At 47.5% G+C, this 26,914-nt stretch overlaps 1 protein-coding gene across 2 annotated transcripts in view; it reads right to left on the bottom strand.

Moving 5' to 3' along the window:
- The window catches only part of MTF2 (metal response element binding transcription factor 2), a 421,361-nt gene that overhangs the window by 64,129 nt on the left and 330,318 nt on the right, over positions 1-26,914 (bottom strand). For both annotated transcript variants that reach the window (XM_078646339.1, XM_078646340.1), the window contains one exon: positions 21,611-21,781. In XM_078646339.1, the coding sequence (XP_078502465.1) occupies positions 21,611-21,781 (171 nt within the window). The remainder of the gene's footprint in view (positions 1-21,610; positions 21,782-26,914) is intronic.

Here is a 26,914-nt window from a genome sequence, read left to right as displayed (position 1 = left end):
ACACCGCATTTCCTTCATTTATGAGGAAGGGATGAAATGAGTGGATGATTACGAATAGTTTAGGTACTTGTTGACCCACTAGCACTTCTTGATAGATCGACTATCCACACAGTAGTTAATACCTGGTGGATGTGAGAACATATGGCTCTCTTAGTAACCAACATATTGGCAATGAAAGCTAGGGTTGCTCTGGTCTTCCTTTTGTGTGTGTGCTTGGTTTCTCTCCTAATGGTAATCCTGCTCGCTTGTAGCATAGTTGTGGATTGTATGAACTATCCATCTTGCGATAGTTCCCTTGGTAACAGCTGAATCTTTGCTAGCTGCGGCAAGGGAGACTAAGAAAGGGGTTTCCTATTGTATTGCTTTGCTTCTTTTAAGTAGTACATCAATCACTGCTCCCCCGGCACCAAATCCTTCGAATGATAGAGAGGAAGGACAGGACAGACAAGCCCCCATAGGCTGCCATTATGTGGCTTAAAATGGGTTACCGTGCCTTTAAGGAAACTTTCCAGAACTCTCCTGGTATCCCAGAATGCACAGCAACTCCCTCCACTTTCAGTTCTTTTTGGAGGTGTATCAGCTAGACCTGTAGCATTCATCATTTCATCCTATTTCTCCACCGGGGAGGAGGGCGGGCGCTTATGACTAGAACAGAGATACCCCTACTACAGAACTGGAGTTACAGGTAAGAAACTACTCCTTCTGTAGTAGGGGATCTCTGTGTATAGTCATAATCTAGTGAATAGAATGGCAAGCCCATCCAAAAACAACCCGACGGTGGAGAAAAATAAGGCAACACCACTACTGTGCAAACAGATTTCTCAATGAAGCCTGTCCAACCTGAGCATCTGCTCTGGCATCAGAGTCCAGACAGTAGTTCTTAGCAAAGGTATGGACCGACTTCCAAGTGGCAGCCTTGCAGATCTCTGCAATGGGAACATTACGAAGCAAAGCTGTTGTAGCTGCTTTGCCCCTGATGGAATGAGCCTTAGGCTTACCCCCTAAGGTCTTATTTGCTTTCCGATAACAGAGCTGGATACAAGACACAATCCACCTAGAGATAGATTGCTTCGAAGTAGCCAGACCAGTCCTAACCGACCCATAGTTGACAAATAATTTGTTGGACCTGCGAATTGCTTTGGTTTTATCCAGATAGAATTTCAACACCCTTCTGACATCTAGGGAATGAAGAGACCTTTCCGCTGGAGTAGAAGGATTCGGGAAAAAAGTCGGTAAAGTTATAGTCTGATTAACATGAAAATCAGAAATCACCTTGGGAAGGAACTTGGGGTGAGTACGCATAACAACCTTAGCAGCATGAAACACAGTATAAGGTTCTTGGCAACACAATGCCTGAATCTCACTCACCCTGTGGGCCGATGTAATGGCCACGAGGAACGCCGCATTCCAATACAGGTGCTGCAGCAAAGCCTTGTGAATAGGCTCGAAGGTTCCTTCATCAGCCTGGACAGCACCACATTCAGTTCCCATGCAGGCGAAGGAAGACTAACAGGAGCGAACACCTTCTTCAACCCTTCCAAAAAATCCTTAATCACAGGAATCTGGAAGGAGGACTTCTGCGAAGGGCATTTCCTGTAAGCAGTCAATGCAGCCAGATGAACCTTAATAGAATGGAAATTAAGGCCAGACTGAGCTAGATGCAGAAGGTATGGAAGGATGACATCCTCCTTGCAGGTCGTCGGATCATAGTTCTTAGACGTGCACCAGATGCAGAATCTTCCATTTGTAAGCATAAGAGGTCCTAGTAGACGGCCTCTTAGCCTCCTTCAATATGTCCATGCATTCCTCCGAAAGATTTAAGAGGCCATATTGCACTATCCCAGGAGCCATGCCGCCAAACTCAACGACGAGAGGTTGGGGTGCACCATCTGCCCCCCGAACTTCGTGAGAAGATCCAGCCGACACGGCAGCCGCCGATGAGGCAGGATCGACCGGTGAAGCAGGTCCGTGAACCACCACTTGCTGGGCCATTCCGGAGCAATGAGGATCATCCGTGCCCGGGACTGGGCCAGCTTGATGAGCACCGCCGAAATCAGGGGAATTGGAGGAAAAGCGTACCGAAAGCTGTTGGACCAGCTTATCCATAACGCGTTCCCCAGAGTCCCCGGTTGGTAATACCTGGAGGCGAAGTCGCGGCATTTTCTGTATTCGGCGGTGGCGAACAGATCCACGTCTGGAGTGCCCCACATGGCGAAGATGTCGTCGAGCACTTCGTTGTTTATGACCCACTCGTGATTTTCTTGAAGTAACCTGCTGAGGGCGTCCGCCTGAACATTCTGCACACCCGGCAGATGAGTTGACGTTATTGTCAGTCCTCTGGCTAGCAGCCAGTGCCAGATCGCCTGTGCCTCCTGTGACAGTGTGCGCGATCTTGAGCCCCCCTGCTTGTTGAGGTAATACATCGTGGTCGTATTGTCAGTCTGTACAAGCAAGGAGTTGGTCTGGAAGGACAGAAGAAAGGCCTTCAGTGCCAGGTGAACCGCTCTGAGTTCCAAGAAATTGATGTGATACGTGGACTCCGCTGGAGACCACGTTCCTTGGATCTGTAGATGGTTTGAAAGTGCTCCCCAGCCCAGGAGAGACGCATTAGTCACAATAGTCTGAGTCGGGATATCCTTGTGGAAAGGAACCCCTCTGAGGAGATTCTCTGCCGAGCACCACCATCTCAGGGACTGTTGGGCATGAAGAGACAACTGGATCCTGTCATCCCAGTACCCTTTCCTCTAGTCCCATTGATCCTCCAAGCATTCCTGAAGTGGCCTTATGTGCAGGCGCGCATGTGGGGTGAGGAAGATACAAGAGGCTATCGACCCCAGTAGAGAAGACACCATCCTCACTGTTGTAGATGGAGCAGCTATGAGAGCCTGAGCCTTCCGAAGGAGTGATAAGCGTCTCTCCTCCGAAGGAGACCCGCTTGCTGACAGCGTATTGATGGAGGCTCCCAAGTACTGCAGGCACTGGACCGGGATCGGAACCGACTTGGACATATTTATGTGCAACCCCAGTCGATTCAGCAGGACGGGCGTCCTGTTGAAGTGCAATTGTGCTTCCTGGAAGGTGGAGCCCTTGATCAACCAGTCGTCCAGGTACGGGTAGACAAACACCTTGTTCTTTCGCAGGTGCGCTGCCACCACAGCCATGCACTTGGAGAATGTACTGGGTGCAGACTTCAGTCCGAACTGTAGTACGGTGTACTGATAGTGATTGGTGCAGACGAGGAAGCGCAGGAACTTTCGGTGTTTCCGTGCAATGGGCACATGGAAGTACGCATCTTGCAGATCTATTGCGCAAAGCCAGTCTCCCCTTTGCAGCGGAGGATAAATCTGATGCAAAGACAACTTTTCCCTGCGAATCCAGTTATTTGCTCATCGCGAATCCAGAATGGGCCTGAACTCGTTCTTGTCCTTCTTCCGCACCAGGAAGAAGCGTGAGTAAAGGCCCTTTCCCCTTTGAGACAGAGGGACGTCTTATATCGCCCTTTTTCTTAACAGGGTGTCGGCCTCCGCCTGGAGCTCGGGTAGCCGGAACTACGAGCCAACCGGTGGAATCGCTGGAGGCGGACTGGTGAACCGAAGACTGTATACATTGCAAACAATATTCAGCACCCACTTGTCTTGAGTAATGTTTCTCCAATCTGGCAGGTAATGTTGGATGCTTCTCCGCACCGGAGCGGGTAACTGATGAGGGGGAAGAAGCACCTCAGGGCCTAGACCCAGCCGGGCCTTTGGTCACTGCTGAAGCCTTCTGGCCACCACGTCCCCTCTGGCGCTTTTGGAAAGGGCGCCGCTGGAACTGTTGTTGCCCAGGCTGTCGACCTTGCCCTCTACCTTGCGCCCCGTACCGTCTCTGGAACGAGCGGAAGGTCTTCTTCTGTTCCTTCGGCTTTTCCAATCCGACAGCTGTCAAGGTCTCCGCCCCGGGCTTCAAGGACGTCAGACGCAGCCAGGTGTGGCGCTTCAGGTTGATCCCATGACAGTATCCCTGTGCTGCCAGGAGGGAGGAATCCGCAGCCGAACTGATCACCCGGTTAGAGACCATCAGTCCTTCGTTAAGGTTTTCTTGAAAATCCTCCCTGTTCTCCCGGGGAAGGAGCTCCACGAATCGTGTGAGGGATTCCCATAGGGACCGATCATAACGTCCCAACAAGGCTGAGGCACTCGCGGCCTTCATAGATGTAGAGGCCGTCCAGCAGACCTTCCAGCCTGCCGAATCCATCCAGCGTCTCTCCCTGTCAGGAGGTACCGTCGATGACGGGGTGGTGGCGTGTTGCTTCCTCGCCGCCGTCACAATCACTGAGTCCGGCGCAGGGTCCAAGCAAAGGAAAGCAGGATCAGAGTCAGGGGCCTGATACTTCTTTTGCAGCCTGAAAGGCGCTGACTTCGTAACCGCAGAGGTGAGGAAGAGGTCCATGGCGGGTTCCACCAGCCCTGGCACCAACGGCAACAAAGGGCGCGGGCACTGTGATGCCCAGTTTAGCCGCTCCTCGCAGCAACACCTCCTGGAAGGAGACCATGTCGTCTATCGGGGACACCCTCGTCCGAGGGGAGTCTGACAGGGTCGGCGAGTAGTCCCTGGCACTGGACGAATCCGTGTGGCGGCATCTAGACCTGTCCCTCCTACGGCGCCGTCTGGACCTCGTAGACAAGCGACCGCAACTCCTGGACCTATCTCTCCGTCTTGAGCGAGACCTCGACCTCCGCGGCCTCGGGACGGAAAGGAGGGCGCTGTGGAGGCCGAACTGGCAGCCTAGGTTGTGGAGGCCCCGTAGGCGGTGTCGGCAAATGAGGTAGCGAGATAGACCTTGGCGGAGGACAGTGAGGAGGAACCGGAGGCAGTGGAGGAGGAGTCGGGGTACGTGGAGGAGGATCCACCGGTAAAGGAGGAGGTGTAGGCAACCTCGGTTTGGAGGGTGAGTAGACTTGAGAGTACTCCGAGCCCGGAGACTGTCCCACTGGCCTGCTCTTCTTCTTCTGACCAGAGGGGGGCGATCTAGAGGCCCTACCCTTCGTAGACGAGCATCAGCGCCGCCACGACCGTGTGCTCGCTCAAGCCAAGGACTCCGTCCTAGTACATCTAGGCTTCCTCCTCGGCGCTGAGCGGCCTTTCGACGCCAACAAGCGTCTCCTTGACGTCGACGAGCGTCTGCTCGGCGTCGACGACCTCCGTCTCGACGCTGATCTTCATCTCGACGTCGCTGACTTACGTGTCGACGGTGACCGGCGGTGTCGCCTCGACGGCGAGCGCCGGCGTCTTGACCCCTTTCGATGTCTGACCAGAGGGGGGCGATCTAGAGGCCCTACCCTTCGTAGACGAGCGACGGCGCCGCCACGACCGTGTGCTCGCTGAAGCCGAGGACTCCGTCCTGGACCTAGAACGTCTAGGCTTCCTCCTCGGTGCGGAGCGCCCTTTCGACGTCGACGAGCGTCTCCTTGACGTCGATGAACGTCTCCTCGACGTCGACGAACGTCTCCTCGACGAGCATCTGCTCGGGGTCGATGGTCGTCGCTTTGACGCAGACGGTCGGTGCCTCGACGTCGATCGTCCCATCGACGACTACTATCTCCTCGGCGTCGACTACCTCCGTCTCGACGCTGATCTTCGTCTCGACGTCGCGGACTTACGTGTTGACGGTGTCGCCTCGACGGCGAGCGCCGGCGTCTTGACCCCTTTCGACGTCGATGAAGGCTCGATGACGTCGGAGGTCCCCACGTCAGTCCCCTCGACGTCGAACGTCGACGGCGCTTCGATCCAGAGCCCTGGGGAGACGGGGAACAGACTGTGGTCATTCCTTTTGACGCCGAGGCTATCTACGACGACGGAGACCGGTGGCGTTTTCTGGCCTTGTCCTTACTGGGGAGCCCTTCAGAGGCCGGCGCACGGGCAGAGGAAGAAGCCCCTTCATGCCCAGACCCACCTTTTCCTTGCTGCCTTCTCTGTTCCAAGCCTTGGAGCCTGGTCTTCTCCCTGTCCTTCAGGGTCCTTTTAGGGAACTGGAGACAGATATCACACTCCTCAGGAACATGAGAAGAAGTCAGGCACAGGATGCACACCCTGTGAGGATCCGATTTTGCCTTTTTCCTGGAGCACTCAGGACATTTATCAAATAAGGCAGGCATATTTGATAAAAGAGCAGCCAAAACACCAGAGAAACTCCAGCAAAGATGAGAGAGGCAAAAAACACGTCGAGTGAACACACACTAACACTTTAAAAGTGCACAAGTTGTAGAAAACCCCAAAAAAGGGAGAGCTCAATGCTCCAGGGTCCTGGTAGCAGGAGCCGGAAAAAAGAACTGAAAGTGGAGGGAGTTGCTGTGCATTCTGGGATACCAGGAGAGTTCTGGAAAGTTTCCTTAAAGGCACGGTATCCCTTTTTAAGCCACATAATGGCAGCCTATGGGGGCTTGTCTGTTCTGTCCTTCCTCTCTATCATTCCAAGGATTTGGTGAAGGGGGAAGTGTTCTCCATGGTGAAACCAGCAGACAGGGCTAGATGTGATATTGGTGGAATATCCTTGCATTTCTAGTTGAAGTACTGGACAGTGTAACCTTGCATGTATAGGCTGCATTATCGGTCTTTAATTCTCTCTTAAGTGTCTATGCAGTACTGCAAAGACAGTTTAAGAGATTATTTTTGATTGCTCCGGGGTCACCGCACATGAGCGGGACTATTCACTAGATTATCAATCAATCAATCAATCAATCATGCCATTTGTATAGCGCACTACTCACCCGGGAGGGTCTCAAGGTGCTTGGGGGGGAGGGGTATGCTACTGCTCGAACAGCCAGGTCTTGAGTTGTTTCCTGAAGGCGGGATGGTCCTGGGTCAGCCGAAGGTGGATGGGGAGGGAGTTCCAAGTCTTGGCAGCCAGGTAAGAGAAGGATCTTCCTCCGGCGGTGGCTCTTCGGATGCGTGGTACGGCTGCGAGGGCAAGGCTGGTGGACCGTAGCTGGCGGGTGGGCGTGTAGAAGGTCAGGCGGTCGTTGAGGTACTTGGGGCCCAGGTCGTGGAGAGACTTGTGTGCGTGGGTGAGGAGCCGGAACGTGATCCTCTTGTCGACGGGGAGCCAGTGCAGGTTCCTCAGGTGGCTGGAGATGTGGCTGCGTCGGGGGACATCCAGGATGAGTCGGGCGGAGGCGTTCTGGATGCGCTGGAGTCTTTTCTGTAGCTTGGCTGTGGTTCCGGCGTAGAGGGCGTTTCCGTAGTCCAGTCGGCTGGTGACGTGTGCCTGGGTGACAGTCTTCCTTGTCTCGGTCGGGATCCAGCGGAAGATCTTGCGAAGCATACGCAGGGTGTTGAAGCACGATGAGGAGACGGCGTTGACTTGTCTGGTCATCGAGAGGGAGGGGTCCAGGATGAAGCCCAGGTTGCGTGCGTGGTCGGTTGGCTTGGGTGCGGTGCCCAGGGCTGGGGGCCACCAGGAGTCGTCCCAGGCGGAGGGCGAAGATCCCAGGATGAGGACTTCCGTCTTGTCCGAGTTCAGTTTCAGGCGGCTGTCCTTCATCCACTCGGCGACGTCTTTCATCCCTTCGTGTAGGCAAGTTCTGGCGGTGTCGGGTACTCTGGTGAGGGAGAGGATCAGCTGGGTGTCGTCGGCGTAAGAGATGATGTTGAGGTTGTGCTGGCGTGCGATGGCTGCGAGAGGTTTCATGTAGATGTTGAAGAGGGTGGGGCTGAGTGAAGATCCTTGCGGGACGCCGCAGATGACTTCGGTGGCCTCGGAGCTAAACGGGGGGAGGCGGACTCTTTGTGTTCTTCCGGCGAGGAACGAGATGATCCACTCCAGTGCCCTCTCTTGGATACCGATGTTGCTGAGGCGCTGGACTAGGGTGCGGTGGCAGACCGTGTCGAACGCAGCTGAGAGGTCCAGGAGGACGAGGGCCACTGTTTCCCCCTTGTCGAGCAGGGTCCGGATGTCGTCGGTGGCTGCGATGAGGGCGGTCTCGGTGCTGTGGTTGGCTCTGAAGCCGGACTGCGAGGGGTCGAGGGATCCGTTCGTCTCGAGGAAGGCGGTCAGCTGTCTGTTGACGATCTTCTCTATGACTTTAGCAGGAAAAGGGAGGAGCGAGATGGGGCGGAAGTTTTTGAGATCGGTGGGGTCCGCTGTAGGTTTCTTCAGGAGGGCGCTGATCTCGGCGTGCTTCCAGCTCTCCGGGAAGGTGGCGGTGTTGAAGGAGGCGTTGATGATGTTCCGGAGTTGGGGTGCGATGGTTGAGTCGGCCTTGTTGAAGACGTGGTGTGGGCAGGGGTCGGTCGGTGATCCGGAGTGGATGGTGTTCATCGTGCGGGCTGTGTCTTCGGTGGTCACCGCGGTCCAGGTGCGAAGGGTGGCGGTGGGGGGCGTTGGTTCGACGGTTGGGTGCGTGGGTGGGGCGCCGAAGCTGTTGTGGATGTCGGCGATCTTGCGGTGGAAGAACGAGGCGAGGGAGTCGCAGAGGTCTTGTGACGGAGTGATGTCGTTGGTGCCGGTGCTGGGGTTGGAGAACTCCTTGACGATAGTGAAGAGCTCTTTGCTGTCGTGGGCGTTGTTGTCCAGTCGTTCCTTCAGGGATTTCTCATTGGTGGTGCGGATGAGCTGGTGGTGCTTGCGGGTAGCGTGTTTGAGGGCGGTCATGTTGTCGGTGGTCCGGTCGAGGAGCCAGGCTTTCTCGAGGGTGCGGCAGGTCTTCTTGGAGTCCTTGAGGTCGTCGGTGAACCAGGATGCCTTCTTGCTTCTGGGTCTGCTGGGAGGGTTCTTTAGTGGCGCGAGGTCGTCGGCGCAGGCGGTCAGCCACTGTGTGAAGTTGCGGGCTGCTTCGTTGGGGTCCGTTGTGTTAGCGGGTGGGCTCTGGCTGAGGGAGGTGGTGAGCTGGTCTGCGGTGATCTTGCTCCAATTCCTGTGAGGTACCTGTTGCGGGTGGTGGTGGGTCGTGGATCATTTGAAGCTGAAGTGGACGCAGCTGTGGTCGGTCCAGTGGAGTCCGGTGGCGTGGCTGAAGGTGATGTACTTGCTGGAAGAGAAGACGGGATCAAGCGTGTGGCCGGCGTATGACTATACACAGAGATCCCCTACTACAGAAGTCTGCAATTACTTTTGGAAGAAATTTTGGATTGGTTCTCATCATTAGTCTATCTTTGTGTATTTGTAAGTAAGGCTCTTGTGTGGTGAGAGATAGTAGTTAGCTCACTAAGGATGTGACCGCTATGAGGTAAATGGTCTTAAGCCTGAACTATTTCAGTTTTTTCTTATGCAAGAGTGCAAAGGGCGGATTAATCAGCTGTGTGCACACTAGACATAAGTTCCATAAAGGTGTGAGTGCAGACCTTGTTGGGGTTATTATTTCCATCCTTTCCAGAAAACGTTTAGTGGTGTACTGAAGAAACATCTTGTAATACCTCTTGAATGTGCCACGGTGGCCGACAATTATACAAGTGAGGCATAAGACAGTCTCTCATCTAGAAGATATGTGCGGTACTGTGCAATGATAGTCTCCGGTGCCCAATTGTATTTGTGTCCCTCTCTATTGCACCAGTGAATGAATCTGCTCCATTTGACTATCTAACACCTTCTTGTGGTAACACTCTCTACTTCATTAAGGACTTCTAGGATTGTTACAAATTCAATTGATGACCCAACTACACCTTCAAGGGCCCCCAGGCAGGTATCCTGTCCTGGGTTGTACATCGGACCCCTGTGTGTTGTGAGCAGGTACTTATGGACATTCATCACCTTGCCCTATGCGACTTCCACTAGTTCCGACAAACATGTGTGTAGTGGGACTTCTTGAAAGGCATTTGCAAATTTCCCTCACCAGTATATCAACATGGCATTCCCTAGAAACTGCTGGTGAGAGTACCTGAATGCAAAACGTTGCCATTTTCTTTTCCACAGGGCTGCAAAGAGGTCCACTTGAGGTATGCCTCGTCGTTTGAAAAAAGGTTTTCTACTACTGCTTTAGCTCCCCACTCGTGACAGGTGTTCGTTTGCATGCTGATGTGTTTATGATCCTGACAAGTGAATGGACATTAGGGTCATCTTTCTCTCTATGGTCCATTTCCATATCTCCTAATGCAACTGGGACAGTTGGTGTGGCCTCGTTCCCCTTTTTTGAGGTACAACATTGTGGCTGTGTTGTCTGTGTGGATCTAAATAGTTTACCCACCATTTATACTTGAAATGTCTTCATGGACAAAAATAGAAATGGTTCCAACATATTTATGTGATGTACAGCCTCTTCAGGCTCCATCAACCACTGGCTTTGTTTTCCCATGTGAGACTTTACTCTGTGTGGGATGTGTCAGTTGTAATGGCTACATAGGGAGTTGAGTGTTTGAAAAGTCTGCCTACAGTGATATTTCCTGTGCACCATCACTGTATCTCCTTCTGTATTTTCTCTGACAGCCACTAGATTGTACAATCTCCTGGTTGATTGTAACCATTGATGTGTAGCCACTCCTTGAGTGGTCTCATGTGTAACCTGGAATGGAGAATTAGTTGAACCAAGCAGACAAGCGGCCCAGCAGTTTCCCCCCACAATAAGAGCTTTCCCCCGCTGGTAAAGTGAGTCTGCTCTGTTACTGCAAAGATCCTTTTCCCAACAGGGTAAGCTTTGGTTCCCCTTGAGTTTAGATTCAACCACAGAAAAATAATTTTTCTCTCTGGAGTTAGGTATAATTCTTCTTTGTTTAAGGCGAAACCTAGTATGCGAAGTGTCTCCATGACACTGTTTATACTCTTAGCACCGAAATGATCCCAATTTTATTAGCCAATCGTCTAGGTAAGGGTACACATGAATGCCTAGTCTACAAATATGCTGCTACTAACGATGAAGACTTTGTGAAAACCATTGGTGCTGAGTTTACAGCAAAAGGGGAACACTTTGAATTGATAATGTACCTTGTCTACGACAAACCTCAGAAGTTCTTGTGTCCTGTATTCATGGGCATGAACACATAGTTGTCTTTAAGAGTTATAACAGCCATACATTCCCCCTTTTGTAGCTGTAGGATGACCTTCAACCATGTGGCAATTTTGAATTTTAATGAAATTGTTTACGTTGCATAAGTTTAGCATTGGCCTGAGTATCTGATCCAGTTCAGGCTTCAGTGATTACCCAGTCCCCCAGAGGGGAGGACTATGGTAGCTGTTCCCCTTCTTGTATGTGGCATCTGAGGCCATGTCCAAGCTGTAAATACCAAAAATGTTCAGATTCTGCAAGAGCATACTCCTGGTCAGGTCTTCAAAGCGGATTATAGAATGGCCTCTCCAACTAACACCCAGGTGCTCTATGCCCATTACTGCATACTTTGAATATCCCTTTAGTGCCCCCCTTACCCCACCTCAGACAACAGTCTTCTGTGCCAAAGCAGCATCAAACCAGTGAATCTCCCTGCCCAGCCTAAGTAACCAGTGGCTTCCCTCCAGACTCGGACCACCGTGTGTGTTGTAGTATATCTTGGTCTCTCCTCACTTCAGACAAGAGACTCTACTGCCCCCCACGGCCCATATCTTCTCTATCCACCCTATATGCCGGGCCCTGGTGGTTCGCAAAGACCCAATCAATTCGAAGGAGCTGCGATGCCCAATAAAATTTCAGGATGCTCGGAACAGCCAACACCCCATCATATACACCTCTCTGTAGTTTGCTCAACGCTAATCGTGGGGCAAGGCTCTGCCACAGTAACTGGTGGACCTCTCAATCTATATTTAGATCACCCACTTGGGCCAATTAATTTGTGTAGCCCGAGTGATCCCAAAAAATAGAAAACACCTGCATAATCCTGGTTTTGGAGGGGAAGGGGTCCATAAAGAAGGGCTTCAATAGCATAAAGGGAAATGCGCTCCTCCCAATCCTCGGGCCCCTGAATCCCTCGTATCAAAGGGTCTTAGCGGATCCAAGCCAAAGCAAATATCATGGGGGAGAAAAGGCATCCCTGGCGAGTACCCCTACCCTGCAAAGCTACAAGACATCACACCATTCATTGCACCCTGACCATGGGGGGACTGGTACAGCAGTCTGATCGAGGCACAAAACTGTACTTAATACAGCAACTATGTAGTTTCACTCAACGCCATCCTAGTGTTAAAGGCCATTAAGACTACCAGGTCCGCTGCCAAAGACTCCGTCAGATGGAGTACGCCACCGAGGGGGTCAAAGGTAATGTCAAGGGCTCCTATTGGGCATAAAGACCGGCTGGTCCAGATGCACGATCATGGTAATGACCTCCCTGCAGTCTGACTGCCAGGACTTTTGCCAGAACCTTGGCAGCTACGTTCAACAGGGATATCGGTCTGTCGGAGGCTTGCCCTCTTTGTGTAGGACTACAATAGTTGCGGTTCCTTGATCCTCAGGCAGACAGCCATCTTTACATACCTCCTGGAACATCGCTAGCATAGGTTTGGCCACAATGTCTGCCAGTCCTTTATACAAATCAAGCAGCAAACCGTTGGGGCCTGGTGCCTTCGTTGACAGACGCTCTTGCAAAGCCTGCACGAGTTCTTCCTCTGTCAGATCCGCCTCCAATGGTTCCCACACCCCTCAGTAAGCTCCTTAAGAGATATACCTCAGGAGGTCGGCAGAGTGAGCAGCCTTCATGGATGTCGTGAGAGCATAGAGAGCCTCATAGGAAGCGTCAAAGGCCTCTCTGGTAAGAGCATTAGCTGTCAGCAAGGCATTCAAACCGTTGAGTACTTCAAGTACCCAGGAATGTTCTTTGGCCCTCCTGTTGAGCCAGGCTAAAAGGTTACTGTCTATATTCCCCACTTCATACAGGTGGCGCTGCATTGCCAATGCATGCTTACTCGCCAAGTTCTCCGCCAATACCCAGAGGTCTTGTTGGCAGAGCTGCAGTCAGCAGCAGTATTCAGCAACCCTAGTGGCTTGGGTCACCTCCTCCAGTTCAGATATTTCCTGCAATAGCAGAGGACTCCAGCCTTGTGTCTTTGTCCACCCTCTCCCCATTAAAGCCTGAGCCCAACCTCTAATCACTGTCTTTTTTTTTTTGGTTAAAGACTTTTATTGAGCAATCAAATAAAAATTACAGAGATGGGCCCACAACCACACGGGCTGGCCGCTAATAGCAACGCACAACATAAGAAGCAAACGATCACTTTCGAGGCCAGGCACAAAGCATATACCAATTATTGCTCAAAACATAGGACAGAACATAATAATTTTCTGTATTAATCATAAAAACAACGAACTCTAAACAAAGCGAATGCACATTAATCAAGTCAGCCCAAAAGGCGGAGGGGAGAGACACTACTCAGGAAGACAAAAACAAATCAATGGAACTCGGCAAGGCCGAGGGGGGGGGGGCCAGCGGGGAGGGCAGGAAAATCCTAAAATAACAGGAAAGAATTTTAGGGAACGTCAGCCTAGGGAGATAGGGTAACATCGGGAGTGTCAACCAAGGGAGGGGCACAAATATCTCCACGATATGCATTCCACTGACCCCAAATCTTCGTCCACGCCCTGGGTCTGCCCCTAGCCACATAGACGGTCTTCTCTCGGAACATGGACCAGTCCATGTTATCCTCCCACACCGAGACTTCGGGCGGTCTGGATGCGCCCCAGAGTTGCGCAATGTCCCGCTTCGCGACCATGTATCCCAAGGTCGCCCATCTGGTCTGTGCCACAGAATAGTCGGTGGGTTCCCACACGTTCAACAGGCATCGTCGGGCCTCAGGCCGCAGGGTAATACCAGTCACAACAGTCATCACCGCAAGCACATCACTCCAATAGGCTGCTACCACCGGGCATTCCCAAAGAATATGTAGAAATGTAGCACTCATCCCACAACCACACTTGCATAAGCCATCTGGGAAAAAACCCATCATAACCAGACGTGGACCAGTTACATACACCCGGTGGAGGATCTTAAGTTGAACCAAACGGAGACGGGCGGGGATGGCGACCTCTTTCGGAGAAGAGAGTGCCGACTGCCAATCCTCGTCATCCAAGTCCAATCCGTCACCGACCCAAACCTCCCTAAGTCGGACCAATAAATCAGCGCGATTATTAATCAGTTTCTTGTAAATAAGGGAGATAGTGCTGTCGGGCAGGTGTCCATCCAGTATGCGATCCTCAAGGGGGGAGGACTCGGGCAGGGCCACATCAGGAGCCAGAACTGAGGTCAGGGCATGCCGGACCTGCAAATACCGAAAAAACTCTCTATCACTCAAGTCATATTCTGCCTTAAGGGCCTGGAAAGACTTCACTCTACCTTTCACACAGACATCACCCACTTTACATATACCAATCATATCCCAGCGGTCAAAGCCCTTAGTCGACCAGAGACACCCCAAACGTTCAGAAGCATAAAGCGGAGTCGCCATTGTCAGTCGGTTCTCCCATCCCAAACTCACATTCGCGGCGTGCCACACATTGACTGCGGTCCTGGACGGGCCCACAAGATGGCGCCCGGCCGATCTGGAATAAAGCGCTCTATTAAAATCCCCTCCCGGCAGCTGGAGTCTATCCATCTCAAAGGCCGGATCCCGACCCAGGGAATACATTGCGTGGTTAATGGCAGACAGCTCTAATCGCTGTCTTGAAGGCGTCCCAAAGGGTAATATTTAATGTGACCGACCACTGGTTTTCTTTGAAATAAAGGTCCACACTTTCTCGCAATTTGCCACGTGTTGCCCAGTCTCGTAGGTACCTGGTATCTAGCCTAGGGGAATCTGAAGTTCTCAGGTCGAGCCCTGTAGTTGGACCACAACTGGGGAATGGTCAGGTATACCTCTCACATGGTTAACCGCAGACCTGAACTTGGACATATGGGCCTGGAGCATAAAGATATGATCTATTCAGGAGAAACTTTAGTGTGAGAGAGAGAGAAGAACATGTAATGTTGGTATGGGGGGTTGTGTTCTCTCCACAAGCAGCCGCAAATGGAAGCAATGCCACCCCCCCCCCCCCCCCGAGCCCAATCAGTGCTCCTCGCCCTGTCAATCCCAGCGTCCATGACTGCATTTAGGTTTCCTCCCAATACCAGGATACCCGATGACAGCTTCAGCAGTAACGTATAGTTTCTTACCTGCTGGTGTAGTTTTGCAGCTTGAAGGCTTTCTGGATTCACTATGCTGTGCATTATTCTGCCATCGGGTGGGTGGGTCCAGAATTGTAGTCTTTCTTTTTTTTTCGTGGTCCAGGTGTGCATCGACCTCCGGCAGCTCCCACCTTTGGTCGCCATCTTCGGATTCTTTTTTCTTTTCTTGTGTTATTTTCGTTTTTCCTCTTATTTTCTAAGTCTTGTTCATCTTTAATCCCTTTCCTCCTGTCTCCTCTTTCTGGGGAAGGAGGGTGGGTTCGCTAGTGAATCCAGAAAGTCTTCAAGCTGCAAAACTACACCGACAGGTAAGAAACTATATGTTTTGCAGCGTGAATCTTTCTGGATTCACTATGCTGAGCATAGACTTTGTAGCGGTTTGTCCTTATTGTGGTGGCTGGGTGGAAGAGGAGCACTGGTACTGAATATGTGTTGTAAGACCTTCTGTCCCACTTGCGCTTCTTGGTTCATTTGGATATCCACACAGTAGTGCTTAGTGAACGTGTGTACTGAAGACCATGTTGCAGCTTGGAAAATGTCTTTAATTGGTGTGTTGGCTAGAAACGCAATTGTAGCTCCTTTCTTCCTTGTTGAGTGAGCAAGAGCTGCTTGCTCCTTGTAACAGTTGCCCAGCTTGTTTGTCGCATATTTGAAAGGGATGTGCAATCCATCGTGCAATGGTATTTTTGGTAACTGGTCGTCCCAAAAAACTGCTTTAGCCGTTGCTGCATTTATTGAGTCGGTTGGCACTGACCCGTGGACGTATGCAGGGTCCTTTGAAGAATGTTTGTACTTTTTCTCCGTTCTAGGTGTCACAGCTTTGCATACTGCTGGCTCCTTAAAGGCTACTCTGCCCTGGTCCAGCACACTAGGGAGCATGGGCAGGAATTGGCTCCTGGTCTGTTGAGAACAGTAGAGTTTCCAGCAGGAAACATGCCTTGGGCTTCTCCTCCTCCATTTTCACTCCATAAGTCTGTGCAGCCTTCTGCACGACCATGTTGTAGATCCCTAGGTCGTCTGGCAACGAGGGCCTCTAAGGTTAACCCCTTCGACGCTGATGACGAGCTGGGCTCGTCATGAGGTAGCCTCCTCGCACGCTCATGACGAGCCCAGCTCGTCATGTAAAGTGCGAATCCCTAAAACCCAGCGTACGGGCGGAAATCCTACCGCACGCATGCGGTTAAGTGTCTACGCCTTCTTCCGGCAACGAGATCTTGCCATTCGATATCTTGTGCCTCCGAGGACGTTGAGTCCCGGTAGTACTGTAGATCTTCGTCGCCTTCTCAGTCGAAATAGTAGTCGTCTACTCCCAGTTCCTCGACTGGTCGGGGCGTTTTCGCCGGATCCGCATCTTTGTAGTCCCTTTCGACTCCTGAGCTCTCAATCGCCTTTCAGAGTCTAGGCGGTTTAGAGGGTTGCGTACCAGCAGGGTCCTTGAACTACAAAATCTTTGGGTTCTTTATGCTTTTGATTCCCCTTCAGTGCTTTTGAATCACTTTTCGATCCTCAATGATCTTATTGATTTTTCCAACTCTTCGTTTTCCTTCGATCCCTTGGAGAAAAACTGTTTTTTCCAGCCTCCACAACAGAGCGCTCGATTATGATTTTAGATCAACGGTATAAAAAATAATTGGACACACGTTTAACGTCACTGTAGAATGGACATGGCACCAAATGGTGGTCTACATCAATGATAACCATGAAAACAAGCATTTGCAATGCAATCAGTCTAGGCTTTGGGACCTTATATGTATTTAAACCATGTACACTCTTTGGCAATGGGAGAAACCATTAGATTTGACAGGGGGTGAAGCTTTGGAGGTAACAGTAAGCAAAAGCATGCAATAAAGTCACATTTAAAAGGAGACAGCTGCCAGACTGTACTCAGACTTCCTTTCTTTACAGCTCAGGGAGTTAGGACGTGCTGCACAGAACCTGCAGGTCACATGTGCTAATCAGAGGGACTGGACATGTGTTTCATCATTCCAATGTCGCAGAACGCAGTTTCCTTGATTTAGGCAGTGAGCACCTGTGCCTTGCTTGAGAAAGCACTATAAAATATGGAATTAAAAGTGGTGGTGTGTGGGGAAGTATCAATTATTTGACTCAAGTATGGAGGGGTAAGTGGGGAAGGAAAACAGCACGCATCCTGCGTATGGGTACTTTGTAATATAGTGGAAGACATGCGTGTTTCGACATTTTACAAACTGTATTACCATACTTTATATTCTCGGTACTTCGGAAAATACCTACGGAGATTTCAAAATATACCTATCGATTTTACAACTGGATTCTCGAAATATTTGAATTAGTGTTCTGGAGCGCTTCAGTTTGCACTCCTGTTCAAGGCCAGGAGTTTTGGGAACCTATGCACGTGTATCTGAAAGTTCAGAATCTGTGTGCGTGGATTTTAAAGTCGTAGGCTGATTTCAGAACTATGATCAGAAGCAACTACCACTGGTGCAGCAGGTGCAGGGGCACCGGCGGAGAGATTATTACAGGACCCTTTGAAACCTGATAATTGCTGTATCTTACTACCCGAACAAATGACAAAAGGGGGTAGTTTTCCTCGCTTGCATCATAATTTCGCCACGTAACATTTGGGTCGTTTTAAGCTCTCTACTGATCCCCTTTCGACCTTGCAGCACCAACGAAAACTCAAGACAGCGGAAGGAAAGACTATGATGCAGTGCGCTTGAATTTTCTCGCGCCTGCTTGCATTGGCTCCTGGCATTCACTGGACCCCTCATACGTCTCAGGAACAAAGATGGTGTCGCCCTGTCAAAATGGGCCATACTAAAATAGGACAAGGTGGGAACTAAAAAGCCCAATTGCCAAGCACACACCAGCGTTTAACAAACGCTGACGCAGACCAATAGAAAAGAAGGGCGTGGCTTAAAGCACCCTTCTCAAACTTTATCGATTCCAAAAGCCCTCGCAGAGCGAGCAGCGCTCATGCGCTGCAACGCCAGGCGAGACCTAAAAAGGGAAAAAACATACATTTTGGACCCAACCACTGGATGGCAGAATAACTCTCAGCCTATGAATCCAGAAATGACTCACATTGGAATTTAATTCTGGTGTATTCACATAATGTGCATTATTCCCCTCTACAGTGGTTGGATCTGAAAACTTTCCATATATTCTTTTTTTTTCTTTTTGACGTTTATCAGGAGTCATGTTGACCTTCATGACATCAAATGTAAGCCCACATAGCCCCAGGAAATGGTTACCATTATTAGATTCTTTTTTCTGCTCTGCTCAACAAGGCTGGAGGGTCGCATAGACTACTTCCAAGTTGCAAAGCTACTGTCACAAGCAAGCACCTGGTTTCTTTGGTGGCATCAACCTCTCCCAGACTCTCTTAATTAGAACCTTCTCCCACTTGTGCTTCTCTCTTTGAGTGAACATTCAAGGATCATTTGTAAATGTGTGCTTACTTATGACCATGTAGTCGCATACAAGTAATTATCATGCAGTACTGCCATTTTTTTCTTTCGCTATATTGCCTTTAGCTTCTGACTCGAGGCGCTGTCCACCATAAAAATTCTTGGTAGTTCTTAATGATTTTGTCTCAGGTATGTAGAACATAATTGCCCTTCCTACATACATTGATTACAGTCCTTTTCGCCTACTTCTTCGACTCAAGAATTGCTAAATAGATTGTTCAACATGAAAATGTAACACAACCTCTGGAATTAACTGTGGTTTGGAACTAATTATCATTGTGTTGCTGTCTATTTCTAGGTTAGGGTCCTGTACAGTTAAGGCTTGTAACTCATTCAACTTACACAGTGCTGTGATTGCAAAAACAAAAGCAGTCTTGGATTTAATAATTTTAGATCCACTTTATGTAATGGCTCGAAAAGTTGAATCATGAGTACTGCTAGCACTAGGTGTAGATTCCACACAGGTGCAGGAACAGACTTTGGTGGGCAAATCATTTTTGACACTTCCAGATTTAATTTAATGACTGGTGTTCAAAACATGTTTGTCACCTGATGTTCTGCTTGTGTATGTTGAAACCTCGATGTGAATCCATGGCACTGTTCATTGTGTATATCGCAGAGATATCCAGGTCTAGATCTGGTCTCCATCCCATGATTTTTACTCCCATTTGTGTAACATTCCTTCATGTGGGGCTGTGTTGTACTCCGTTTTGTTCTCCTGGTGTGTCAATTGCTGCTATTAGTGTATTTATCTGAATAGGCCAACTCCAAATATCTTGCGCTAGGTTTGGCAGCCCATATGATCTTGAGTCCCCTTGCTTGTTTAACTAGAACACTGTGGTTGTGATTTTGCTCCTATATGTGCCTACTACTGCCACGTCTTCAGTGCTAGAAACACCATTAGTTCCAGTGCATTTATTTATTTGTCTCCTCTGGTGCCCTGTGTCCTCTGATTTTCATAGTGCTAATGCTTGTGCTCCATCCTAGGTCTGATGTTTTTGTGATGATGTTCACTGCAGGGATTTAATGTTTGAAGTCTCTGACTTCTGTCATGTTCTCTAATGTCTACTTAGTCTTTCTGAAATTTGCTTGCAGTAACCACCATATTGGCCGAATGACCACTGTTCATGAACCTAGCAGCTTGTGCTAAATAAAGTACATTTTTAAAGATAGTGTTCATTTCCAAGAAAAGAAAGCGTAATATTATTTTGTTTTGACCTGCCTTGGTGTGTAGCCCCGAATTTCCTCCCACCATGGGGACTTCCCTCCAGCATGCCAGTATTGCAGTGATGTTTGCCCTCCCCTACCCTCATTGCTACTCTATCAGTCTCTTACGGCATATAGGTGACGTTCGAAGGTTAAAATGGACATCTTGTGGTGTCTTCCATGTTTAGGTTTACTTAACAGTAAACTGAACTACCCATCAAATAGGCACATATTAGTTTTTTGTCACACAGGTGTTTACGGTACCTCTAGATAAGAATCATGCGCCAGACCTCAATGCATCCTGGCTACTTACATTCCACTGATGGATAAGCCTTAGTACTAATGTAATCTTAGTCTCCAGGTCCTCCCACCACGCTGCCAATTATATCACAACTGTGCACATCTCACTACTACCAAAGAGTGTTGTACCCTCCTGAGCTGCCCCTACTCCACATGGGTAGTTTTCACAGACATACTTGCGTAATGTCAAGACCGCACCCTAGAATGCCCTAAATTCCTTCCTCCCCTGACTTGCCATTTACTTCCCACCTGGATAAACCTCCCTAACACTATTGCACCTATGTGCCTACTTCAGTTTACCTATTCCACTTTGGTAGTAGGTCTACTACAATAAAGTATACAAATTTCAAAATTAACGGCCTTCTCATGTGCCACGTTATTCCAGGAGCTGCACTTTTTGTGACTCAAGCAGACCTTGCATATACACTTCTGTCTACTCAATCTGGTTAACTGAAGAACTGCGGCTCTAAAAGCACTTTGAATAGCGATTACCACGCACCCTATTATTTCATGACCTCAACACACATTCTAATCAAGTTTCCTACAAAACCTATATCCTGTCATTCAACAACAACAAAAATAAAATCAGTGTCTAAACTACTTACTCAGTGATAGGAACAAAAGAAATGTAGCTTATGCGTGTTATACTATTATGGAACTGAATCTATTTAAGACACAGACCAACACAGTCAGCTCAGGTCTGGCTCCTAATGTGCACATGCCAATTCAAGATGTCTGTTAAATAAGCTTCTATTGTACTAGTCTGAACCACTGTAGCGAAACCCCTAAACCAAAGACACTGGCAGACCAATACTGGAATACACTTTGCATCTTCAAAACCATCCCCTACAATCGCCTGCTACCAATCCAGCACAAGCTAACATCAGTTCCATCGTATCATTCGGGGGATTTTCATCTGAATTGAATTCAAAACATCATTCACTAAACATGTACTAAAGAAACAAGGAATCGACCAAGCTTATGAAGAAAACTACCGACCAATAGTAAACCGGCCCTTCTTAAGTAAGCTTGGTGAAACAGCAGCCTTCTCCCAGATCTCATCATTTGTCAAGCTACACAGCCCACTATCAGAAGACGCACAAAATCAACACTAATCTCCATCTGGTTTCATGTCAGTAACTCAGTCAACACTAATGGGTTAGTTAGCTGCTTACAAACCCATCTTTTCATTCCTTTGTTACAACCAGAAGTGTTGGTCATGGATACAAGTCACCACATCAAGTCTGGAGCACCCCCCTCTTATATCAAACACACTAAAAATAAATACTAAGATGTGGTGACTAACAATCACATTCGGCCATCCATGTACTACAGATCTTGAGGCTTTTCTAAAGTACTGGACCTAACTGAACCCATGTCACAATCAATTAGTGGTTTGTATATGCTGCTTACAATCCGATTATCTCAGACCTTGACTACTATAAATATCCTTCTACCATCCAAGCACTACAGATGTAGTGGTCACTAACCGACTATCAAAGCAAGTACTTTGGGATCTTGTCAAGAGGGAGGCAAGATCGAGAAATTTCATAATATACCATACAGCAGACTCCAGTTTTTAAAATACTATTGCATTCTTTTACCGCTTATCCTGTAAAGGGTTTGCTGCTTTTCTGCCCTTGATTTTGAACTCATGAGATGTTCCTTCAGGCTCTTCTTCAGCTTTCAAGGTAGCATTTGGTGGCACAGGTGGCACACGAATTCGCAAGCCAAACAAATGCTTTTTTTTCTTTATTTCTTTTCCAGACATGAACCTGGGAAATGGCAAGTATACAATTAAACGTGAAGCACACAATAGAAGAATTACAAACCATCTTATGAAGTACTTATTAGCCTCCTTTCACCCAAATTACATCCTGTTGCCAAACAAAGGGAAGCAGAGTTATCGAACACTTTCAAATGTTTTAAGCAATAGGAGGGAAGGCTCGCCACAAAGATATTTGGAAAACATGGGCAGGCTATGCATTTGAAACCACATTTTCCTAATTATAATCATTTTAAAATATAATAAAGAGTTTATGAAACAATGAAATATTCTGTTCTATATAAACAACGAACATCAGGCTGCTGTAAATATAGTTGACACCACACTTTATAGGCAATCCCATTTTCCACCTTAAATAATTGAAAAGCTATCTTGAGAATAAGAGTATCCAGGGGTTTGAGAATTTTAATATTCCCCATGTTTGATGACCTAGATAAAGATTTGTTGACAGAAAAGTAAGAACATTTGTATAGTTCATCTTTTTCTATGATGGGAACTTTGATAAAGAATTGTGACAGAAAAGTAATTATGTTAAAAGAACAAATAGAGAAACTGGAATTAGAAATAAAGGAAATGAACCTAAAAGAGTCGACAGAAAAGAGGAGAGTTTGAATAAGTTGATCAAAGCCCATCAGGAAGAACTAAAAAAAAGCAAACTGGGCAATATTAGAAGGGGTGAATGGGATTATGCAAATGGTAGAGTACTCACATTTGCAAAGAGGTATGATGATGTCCCAGTAGGAAAAGACAAGTTTTTTTTTTTCAGAACAAAATTTTATTCGTGCTGTTGAAGAGTTACATAAGACATACAGCGTCCCGATCCCGGAGAGGCTGTGAGCATGAAAGCAATAATCACATTGAATTGTTTGCTAACAGTCATTTTAAATGTATCTTAAGTTCCCCTTCCCATCACCCCCCCATATCTCCCACCCGGCACCCCCCTTCCCTCCCACCCCCAGCACAGCGTCGAAACAGTCCATATGTAGAAACATCGCAAGGTATATAAAGTGTGTAGCACTCTTCACACAGGCTCCGTGTCCAAATGTCTTTCAGCCGGTTCATCGTGTGCCGGCGGCTCCAGCCATAACCCCCTGTACTCTGCCCAACTCTTCCAAATTTTGTAATGTTTCCGGGGGCAACCCCGGGCCTCAAAAATTGGGCGTTCCAGGCCCATATAAAAGTTCAAGTCCCCTCTTCCACACACCCAACAGGGGGGCTCTGGGGTCTTTCCAGGCACGGGCCACGTCCCTCTTGGCCACCACAAGACGCAACAATAATAAATGGCGTTTATAGACATTACCTCCCACCTGTTCTAGGACATGAAGGAGGCCTAATTGTGGTGTACGGGGGAGGTCCCAGCCCAGCACCTCCGACAAGCAGTTCCACACTCCCGTCCAGAACCTCTGTAGACCATCACACGCCCAAACTGTATGTAGGAATGTGCCCGGGAAAAGACAAGTTTGAAGATGGAAAAGAACAGGATACTATATCTGTGGGCAGCTCTGAACCATCCTCAATAGAGGAAACCGGGCCCAGTAATATGCAAATGAGTGTAGGACCAGCACACAGTTCCTCTTTTTCAGACAAGGCTACATGCATAAGGACAGGGACGCAGAAAAAAGAAAGGAGAGGCAGAAGGAAGAACAAACGGTATAGGGGTAACAACAAAATCAGTCGAAGAACGGAGTATAGGGTTATTGAACCAGGAGAAGGAAAGGGCCAGGATTGCAAGCGATTAATCTTAAGGATCGAGAGTTAAGCAATGAGAAATTGCAGTTCTGGGCAAAGGTCTGGGTTTTTGTGTTCTGGATAATTGTGATTTAGCAAATTTGAAAGTTGATTTACGAGACAGTTAAAAAGTAAACTTTTTTGAGACATTGAAAAGGAAATACGGGACAGCAATGAATGTGGAACCAAAATTAAGTGAAATGTCAATACAGGATGTTAATTAAATACATATGTTGATGTCAATAAACGAAAATGAACTGGAGATTACTGAAATATGTGACCAATTGGATATTTCAACAGACCTATCCAGGGACAGTGGCCTTAGACAAAATTCAAAGTATACTCTGCAAGGCACACAGTTTGCAGAAAAAGATTTGTTTTCATTGAAAGTCACAGAAGATTTTAACAGATTAGACGATAAGAGTTTCCAGAGAAAATGTAACAGAACACACACTAAGTTTAACTTCACTACGGAAGAGAGAAAAGTAATTGAATACGTTAGGAAGGATGAGGGCCTAGTGATACGAGAGGCAGACAAAGGGGGGCAATATCGTGGTCATGAACATGAAGGACTATGATGACGAAATACATAGACAGCTGGGAGATACTAAATGCTATAGATTGGTTCAAGGCAACCCAATAGAGAATCTAAACAGATCACTTTTCTAAACTAAGATAGACCAGGAAATTATAACAGATATATAGTGTATAGATATTTAAAAGGTAACCAATCCGTCAAACTCCTTTATATACATTTTGCAGAAGGTACACAGTGGGGGGAGGGGACTTTCCACCAGGGAGACCGATAATATAAGGGATTGAGGGCCCCACAGAAAGGGCATCTGAATATGTAGATCAATATTTTAAACCCCTAGCGACAAATCTCCCGGCGTATGCTCGGGATACCATGGACATACTTAACAAATTGGAAGATGTTGTGTGGAATGAGACCATGCCATTCATATCACTAGACGTGGTAGGGCTATATAAATGTATACAAAAGTTTGGAGTCCTGGCAACAAAATCCTTTTTAAACTCCAGAAGCGCAAGTTTCCTGGCACATTCAGAAATGTTATTAGACAGGACAACATTTATATTTGAGAATAACTTTTTTATGTTTAATAGGAAATGGTTTCAGCAACTACAGGGGACTGCAATGGGGTCCCGATTTGCTCCCTCTTATTCTAGCCTCTTCATGGAGTGGTCTGACAGGATGCATGTCTCTGCCTCATCTACCAAATATATGTTTGGGGGAGATTCATAGATGATATCCTGTTGATCTGTACTGGATCGCAAGATGAACGGACGGAACATTTCACATACTTAAATGAAAATCCATATAATGTACAATTTACTATGACATGATAAAAGGTCAATTACATTCTTAGATGTGAAACTGTTTGCAAGGGAAGGGAACATTTGCAGTAAACTATTCTGCAAAGCCACAGCTACAAACAACATACTGAGAGCAGAGAGTGCACACCTCAAACATGTAAATGAAAGCATATCATATGGGGAAATGTTAAGAATAAGGCAGAATTGCAGAGGAGGAGAGTGATTTCAAGGATGAACTAGTGGCTTAAACAAAAATAAGGTTACGAAACTGGGGCTATAGCAGGAAGGTACTAGAACAGGGGGAGAATAGAATCCTAAAGGTGAATAGAAACACCACATTGAGGAGAAAGGTCAAGGTACAGAGTCATTTTATTTTAGTTAATAAAAACCATGTAATATTGCACAGATAGAAACACTAAAAACATGTGCTGCTATATTAAAATTTCCTTTGAGCATCACAAAAGTTTATATTGCGCCCTGTTTAAGTAAAGTCACTGTGGAGCCATCCTACATTGCATTCGTCAGACTATTTGCGATCAATATTCGTTCGGCTTTAAGATACAATTTTATGAAAGCAGCTATTTGTGGATATTCCCCTTTATGCAGAATAGTAGAGCGTGCTGGCAGGAACTAACACTATACATATTAAAAATCATTTAAATAAAATTATTCTTTCCATTAATAAGATTGGCCAGATGGATAGAATAGGAGTCAAACATTCTTCATGTAGTAAACAAAGTCTGCACTTTGTATTCAGACATTGCGGTTGACATTTGGGGATGTATTTTAGGGTTTGGCATAGAACAAACAACTGCAGTAGGTTATTTTTATAAAATGATCCGAGGAGTGTCGTGAGGTATTTCTGGGGGTGCAGTATCAATCGTTATCCATGCACGCCTTCTTTTTTTGAACTCTTCTTTAACTTCAAGCCATGACAGTTCCTGGTTTGCTTGTTAATTACTTTTTGAAAAGAGTCATACGAAGTGTCATGTCCCATAGCTCTTTAGCTCTCAGCGTCGTTAATGCTATGTTAATGCTATGTTGAGGGTTTGGGCCCAGTTGTTCGAATTGTGGTGTACTTGGTTTTGAATTTCATTCCATATAAAAGCTCGTAATGTGTTTCCATCCGAGGATCTTACTAATTGACTTGCATTTGATAAATGCACCTGTTTGTGCTAAATTTTGATTTATTAGCCTGCATTCTGATCAAATTGAGAGGGAGATGCACTCTGGCGTAGCTGAAATAAAAGTCTGAAGACCTTATCACTAGTACACAAGGAAGTTGGCATTTGTTTCCTCATACAGTGCAGAGCATAATGAAGTATATAGAATCCTAGGGAAACATTGGGGACTGCTTCATGGGGTACCAGGTTTGGGAAACTGGATAACCGAAAAGCCACAGGTGACCTACAGAAGGGGGGCAACTGTTAAGAGTCTGGTAACAAGTAGTTAAACACCACCACTCAGGGATAGCAGCAAGGACTGGTTGCAAAACCAACGAAGGGTAATTATATCTGTACCAAATGTAATGTCTGTCAAGTAGGGGCAAACAAATTAAAAACCTTCAGTTATAATCTAGCAAAAAAAGTATGACATCAATTAATTCATTAAATGTAACAGTACATTCGTGATCTATGTAATAGTGTGCAATTGTCAAAAAATCTACGTAGACAGCACTATTAGAATGTTGAAGATACCGATTCTGGAACATCAAAGAGTAGTAAAAAACACATGAGGGAAAATCACCCTACTACGCTAGACTTAACATTCCGTGGATTCCAAAAGGTCACCCTGGTGCAAGAAGGGGTGGGGGGGGAGGGTCGAGAAATGATGCTTAGGCAGGCGGAAGCTAAATAGATAGCAAGTTTGAGGTTTGTAGACAAGGGCTTAAACACAGAGCAGGAATTACACTTTTTTCTAAAGAACCACAGCACGGGCAGTGGAGTTTGCATACATAAGATTTCCTGGGTCAGTGTCAGCCTTCGGATGTAATGATGATGAAAGGGAAGCCTGAACCCTAAATGTCCGGGAATAATGCAAAGAAAAGTGGTGCAAAGAT

The sequence above is a fragment of the Lissotriton helveticus genome, chromosome 1_1 (assembly GCF_964261635.1).
Source record: "Lissotriton helveticus chromosome 1_1, aLisHel1.1, whole genome shotgun sequence".
Lineage (NCBI taxonomy): Eukaryota > Metazoa > Chordata > Amphibia > Caudata > Salamandridae > Lissotriton > Lissotriton helveticus.
Note: the sequence above shows the minus strand (reverse complement) of the source record. Positions and strands in the feature narration are given on the sequence as shown.